General features: G+C 41.2%; 1 protein-coding gene across 1 annotated transcript; it reads left to right on the plus strand.

Moving 5' to 3' along the window:
• The first annotated feature begins 204 nt into the window (after positions 1–204).
• LOC144255680 (interleukin-6-like) lies at positions 205–3,493 on the plus strand. Its single transcript, XM_077800402.1, has 5 exons — positions 205–220; positions 383–555; positions 1,585–1,698; positions 2,167–2,319; positions 3,326–3,493. The coding sequence occupies exons 1-5, from the start codon at positions 205–207 to the stop codon at positions 3,491–3,493; spliced, it is 624 nt and encodes a 207-aa protein (XP_077656528.1).
• The last annotated feature ends 2,875 nt before the right edge of the window (positions 3,494–6,368 follow it).

The following is a 6,368-nucleotide window of genomic DNA, read 5'->3' on the forward strand; positions in this document are numbered from 1 at the left end:
ATGAGGTTTCCAATCAGCCTCACCCATTCTGGCCCCACCCCCACCCCACAACAAAGATTTTTATCAAATGTGGGATTTTCCCATGAGTCTCAAAATTAGAGCCTCAACTCCCAATAAATATGAGACTGGGGATGTCTGAGGCACATTCAGCTCTTGAGCCCACCAGGAAAGAAAGAGGGCTCTATCTGCCCTCCAGGAACAGCCATGAAGTTCTTCTCAAGTAAGTGAAGAAAATCCCTGGCCCTGGGAGTCCTGCTGGCGGGGCTACTGAGCACGGTGTGAGGGAGGAAGCGTGTGGTCGAGTAGGACTGGCTGCCAGCCAGCAGCAGGCTCCAGCTGTGCTGTCAGCTCACGCCCTGCTTTCTCTTCGCCTTTCTTCCAGTTGCCTCCTTGGGGCTGCTCCTAGTGGTGGCTACTGCCTTCCCCGCCTCAGAACTTAAGAGAGAAGATGGAGAGAATAGTGTCACTCGAAATAAACTAACACGTGCCTCTTCTGGAAAAACCACAGGACAGATTTCCTACCTCATCAAGGAAGTCTTCGAAATGAGAAAAGAGGTGGGTAGGCATGGTGTTGGATGAAGGCCCCATGTGGGCATTCATTCATTCTTGTCCTTGAAATGTGGACAGGGCTTCTGAATTAGGAGGTCTCTGCTGGGTTCTGTGGCATGTTAGGCTTGAGTCAAAGGGGCAGACTGTTCTGTATTTCTTTGCTGCTGGTCTGGGGTGGGGGTCCTTTTCTGAAAAATACAGAATGGGGCCTGAATCTGTGTTCCCTGGCCCATTCTCAGCTCCATACTTAATACAAACTGAGGGTTACTGCTTCTCAGATCTCTTTTTCCTTTACTGAAAAGTAAAGTCTGCAAACCTTCAATTTGTACCTCAGAGATGGGTGGATTAGATTCCCCTGAAATTAATGCTCAGCTTTTCAGGGCAGTTGTAATACTTCTAGGTGATGTAAGCTCAATGAGGAGGATTCCCTAGTGTCGTTCTTTCTGAGATGCCTACCTGAGGGCCCACCAAAGAGGCAAAACTTTAAGCAGATTAAAGCATCTCTCAACTGTCATTGCAAAGTATTTGGACTTTGTTTGATAGAAAGGAAAGAATACAGGAGAGCAGACTGGGAGCCCAGACTGTAGTTCTAATTGTGCAGAATCACCTTTGTGATCTTGGGCAAATTTCCTACCATCTCTGAACTCTATCTAAAATTATGGAGCTGGACTAGATGATTTCATGTGTCCTTCCAGCTGGAAATTTTATAGTTTAAATTATGTTTGCCCAAAATTATCATCAAATTGCTGTCATGTATTTAATACCTATAATGTGCCAGGCATTTATATAAATATACTATCAAATCCTCAAAACAAGGAGATATTTAATGATTCCCAGTTTGGAGTGAAGTCACAGGTGGGCCTGGGACTGAACTCAAGTATGCCTAATTCCACTAGACTTTTCTTGCCAGTTACAAATAGTTTGTGACTTCATTTTTCTTAGACTTTCCTGGCTGTGATAGAACACAAATCAGCCCTCTAGTGGTGTTTGCTTTAGGGGCACTTAAATGCTAACAATTCTAGTGTTCTTTCCTAGCTGTGCAAGAATGATGAGACCTGTATCAAGAGCCATGTGGCAGTGTCGGAAAACAATCTGAACCTTCCAAAGATGACTGAAAAAGATGGATGCTTCCAAACTGGATACAATCGGGTAAAAACTTTTAACTTCCTCAGCCAAAGCTCTCTTGTATGAAGGGCCTGCATACATATAAAACCAGGCAGGCAACAAAGAAGGAGACAGATTATGTTAATTGTAGGACAAAGCCAACTTAAACCTTTTTTTTTTTTTTTTAAAGAGGTTTATCTCTGAACAGGCAAGGCCAGAGATGGGTCCCCTGTGTTGGGATTTTTCACAGCTGCTTAATGTTAACCTAGCTCATTCTGGGTAAGATAGTTAGGGAACCATTCTCCTCTCTGGCTTCCCTAGGCAGGATCCAGGCCCAGTCTCCCTACTGATGTCACTCTGTTACACCCGTCTCCTTCCAGGAGTCTCTGATTGTCCAGATATTTAAAATGGGGCAGCTGATGCTGTCCAGTGTCTCAAAATATGATGCCTAAATTTTATGCTTTCAGATTGATTCTGTCTCTTGACAATAACTGATTTCTCCTTCTCTTATAGGACAACTGCCTTGTGCGAATCACCTCTGGGCTTCTGGAGTTTCAGGTCTATCTGAGGTACATCCGGAACAAGTTTCAGGAAGGCAAAAACAGGGACAGAGCTGAACATGTGCAGTTCAGTTCCAAAGCCCTGATTGAGATTCTGAAACAAGAGGTGAGTACTTCCTTATCCCTCTATAGGGCTCAAGAACAACTCAGTGATGCAAGGATGCTTAGACAGGGATGGCTGCCTATGAGGCAGAGGGACAGTGAGCCATTATTTTAAAAAAAAAACAGCAAAAATGGTTTTCATATTTTAGTCACTGCCAAGTGACATTCTTGTTACCAGAAAGTTAATGCAGAGAAATGGCCAAAGGCTAGGGACCAAGGAGGGACCAAGGGCTTTGCCACCACCAGCTAACTATTAAATGGTAGGTCATGGAAGGTTGGTGGCTCAGAGTTTGGATGAGCCAAGCAAAGTGAATTGAGAGTCCTAGAATGAAATGCTCTGTGCTAACTCTACCTCTTGTAGTTGTTTGCCTTAAACCAGGGCTTTTCATACCTTAATCTGCACAGGAATTCCAGTATCTCATTTGCTGTGGTCCCATTTAACAGTTCTGGGTGGGGCCTGAGATTAGCATTATTTACAACTCCCTGTTGATGTCAATGCTACAGTACTCCAGGAGCACACCTGGGGGATTCAAGGCCTTCTGCAACTAGTTGTCCCCATGTTCTTGGGACACTTGAAGGGCCTTTCTAGTCCTCTTTATACCACAAATCAGTGGTCTCAAAGGATTCTGGATGGATAGTAAGGGGAAAACTGGAGAAAAGTACTAGATTTAGAACCCATTAAATTGCCTTTAGTTATGAATTCTTAATTAAATAATAACAACTTTGTACCAGGCACTGTTTTAGAAACTAAAGGGAACGACAGACAAGGTAGTGTTGCTGTCCTATAGATGCTTACCATCTGGTGGGAGACAGAGTGGCAAAGGGATGATTAGAATTCAGTTGTTATAGAAGGGACCTTCTCAGTGTGGGCTCAGAGAAAAAGCACTTCCCCTGGATGTGTCAGGACAGGTGGCCTCAAATAATCTCACTCCAAATTTAAACATCTTCCTACAGCCTGGAGCAATCCTTTTTGTTTTCTAACAATCCTTTTTGTTTTCTTTTCCCTTCAGGTGAAGGATCCCAATAAAATAGTCTTCCCTAGCCCAACTGAAAATATCCACCTGTTGGCAAAACTGGAGTCACAGAACGATTGGCAGAAGGTCATGACCATGCAACTCATCTTGAGCCACTTTGAGGATTTCCTGCAGTTCACCCTGAGAGCTGTTCGGAAAGCATAGTGGGCATCTAAGCTTATTGGTTCATGGGCATTGCTTCCTATGGTCAGAAAAATGTCCTGTCCACTGGGTACCTACCTCTCTACGAAGAACTGACAGTATGAGCGTTAGGACACTATTTTAATTATTTTTAATTTATTGATAATTTAAATATGAGATTTGAGTTAATTTATATGTGATTTATATTTATAATTTATAATTTTATAAAGTTTGAATATCCTGCTTCAGAGCCAGATCATTTCTTGGAATGTATAAGTTTACCTCAATAAAATTGCTAATTTATACATTTTTAAAGAAATTCATGTTGTGTGTTTATTATGTTTAGACTATTTTCATACCAAAAATCACATTCTTTAAAAATCAGCCTATATGTCATGAAGCTAAATAAAAGTCCAAATGACTGCAAAATGTTAAACAATGAAAGAGCAGCCAGGTGTGTAATACCAGCAGTGTGGGAGGCTGAGGCAGAAGGCTTGCAAGTTCAGAGCCAGCCTTAGCAATTTAGCAAGTCCTTGTCTCAATTTAAAAAAATAAAATAAAATTAAAAAAGGGCTGGGATGTGGCTCAGTGGTAAAGCACCCCTGTGTTCAAAATTTAGGGGAGGGAGGGAGGGAGGAAGGAAGAGCACCTGGGCATGCCTATAATCCCAAAGACTTTTCGGAGCTGAAGCAGGAAGCTTGAGTATTACATGTTTGAGGCCAGCCTCAGAAACTTAGTGAGACTCTGTCTCAAAAAGAACTGGGGTCATGGCTCAGAGTTAAAACAGCCCCATCAATATAGAAGAAAATAAAAGCAAGAATTCTTTCCTGAGTCTCAGAGATTTACCAACAGAAAAAGACTGCTACACAGAATCATGATGGTAATTGAATCCCCCAGAGGGAACAATTTTTCAAGATCTAACAATAGCTTGCAAGGTTTGAGAAATACCAGAGTGACCAGTTTTGCCTCTTGTCCAAGGGCAATTCAAACACTTAGAAAGTTTACCAGCATCCTTATATGCATCAGTTTCCAACTGCAGGACTTGTCAATTGACATTTGTAATTTTATGAAGTGCCACTTGAAATATTGGTTGGTTGGTTCTAGCTAAGGCTGTTTCCCAATTTGCACATGTATTCCTCACCAAATAAACATTATTTGCTTTTATTTTAATCTCATTTATAATTTATTGGTTTTCAATGCTTAATTAAATAAAAAAAGCAATAATCACTTGGAGAAAGAAATAATTGAACACAAACTACATGCCAAGTACCAAGCTATATGTGTCACATCATATCATTTAATCCCAGCACTTGCACACTCTTTTCTGGATGTAGGAAAGTGATGTACCTAAGTCATTCAGTGGAAAGATATAGCATGAACCCATATTTGAAATCCAAGTCAACCTGTCTCCAGGTTTAACTTTCAGATCCCATTTAAATATAGGGAACACATTTAAAGATGCAATCAAAGACTTTGAGATCATCCAACCACTTATATAAGACATAGCAATGTGCAAGCCTCCAAATAACAATGAGAAGTTCTGCCTCCCTCCTGAATTCTTCAGACACTGAACATACCTGTCTGTCACAGCATCTACCATGCTGTATCAGCTTAAAATAGATGGATTTCCTTTCAGCCAGCATGTTGGCTCCTCAATAAAACAAACTGTAGTATATCCTTCTTTGCATCATAGACCTATAACCCAGAACTTGAACAAAGGAAGCCCCCAAAAGCAGTTATTAAATAAAGAAAGTATAGTTAGGTAATCAAATATAAAACACTTCAATTGGGCTGGAGATGTGGCTCAAGCGGTAGCACGCTCGCCTGGCATGCATGTGGCCCGGGTTCGATCCTCAGCACCACATACAAAGATGTTGTGTCCACCGAAAACTTAAAAATAAATATTAAAATTCCCCCCCCCCTCTCTCTCTCTCTCTCTCTCTTAAAAAAATAAAAATAAAATAAAACACTTCAATTGTTAGCGGCACATAGTATTAGGGGAAATTGCTAATTCTATTTATTTATGTGTTCTTCATCTTTAGGAACAATAGCAAGAATTTAAAAGAAATATTCTAAGGACTTCTAGAGGAGGCAGTGAAGGTAGATATACCTTCAGTCAGTGCAGGTAGATATACCTCCATTCATACTGGTAATATTCTTCATCTGTCCTTTCCCCTCCCTTACCAAGAGTGGTGGTGAGAGAAGCAACCTGCACAACTTAACATTGGCTCTTCTATCCCATTTCAATACAACATTGGGAATTTAGTACAGATTTCCCCTTTCTAACCCCAACAATGTAAAAGTTCTGCCTTCTAATAAAGTTTTCCACCTCCCTAACCACCATAAATTTCGTCCTCCTGCTGGGTAAGGGAAAGTCCACAGAGGCCAAGAACTGAGAGGAGCTAAGCAAGAAAAGAGCACATGCTCTGACTTCTAGAAACTATGCATCACAAGTGGGCTTCCCAAAATTAAGGTCAAATCCAAGAAATAGCAGTTTACCAAAGAATTCATTCTTCAAACAAAAATGTATTGAGCTTCATGTATTTGTCAAGGACTGTTCATGAGGAAGCTATGGACAAAATAGTCAGGGTCTCCACTCTCATGTGGTTTACTATCAGGGGGGAAACAGGCATTGATCAAAAAGTATAAGTGTGATGAGGGTTTACAAAAATGAAATGTTGAGACTCTCTAGAACCCTACTCAGGGGCATTGATGGCAGGGGGACCTAACTAAACTTTGGGAGGGTAGGCCTGGAGGCTTCCTAGAGGAAACAAGGTTTCAACTGAGATAAGAAAGATGTAAAGTAGTTAAGCAGGCCAAGACAGGAGAGCATTCCAAGCAGAGGGAATAGCATGTGCAAAGGCCTGAATCAACAAAAAGCATATTATAGTTGAGATAT

Source organism: Urocitellus parryii, chromosome 7, assembly GCF_045843805.1.
Source record: "Urocitellus parryii isolate mUroPar1 chromosome 7, mUroPar1.hap1, whole genome shotgun sequence".
Classification (NCBI taxonomy): Eukaryota; Metazoa; Chordata; class Mammalia; order Rodentia; family Sciuridae; genus Urocitellus; species Urocitellus parryii.

Coding starts and splice junctions, on each gene's coding strand:
- LOC144255680 (XM_077800402.1), top strand. Junction 556..1,584: donor TCTTCGAAATGAGAAAAGAG/GTGGGTAGGCAT, acceptor GTTCTTTCCTAG/CTGTGCAAGAATGATGAGAC. Junction 1,699..2,166: donor TCCAAACTGGATACAATCGG/GTAAAAACTTTT, acceptor CTTCTCTTATAG/GACAACTGCCTTGTGCGAAT.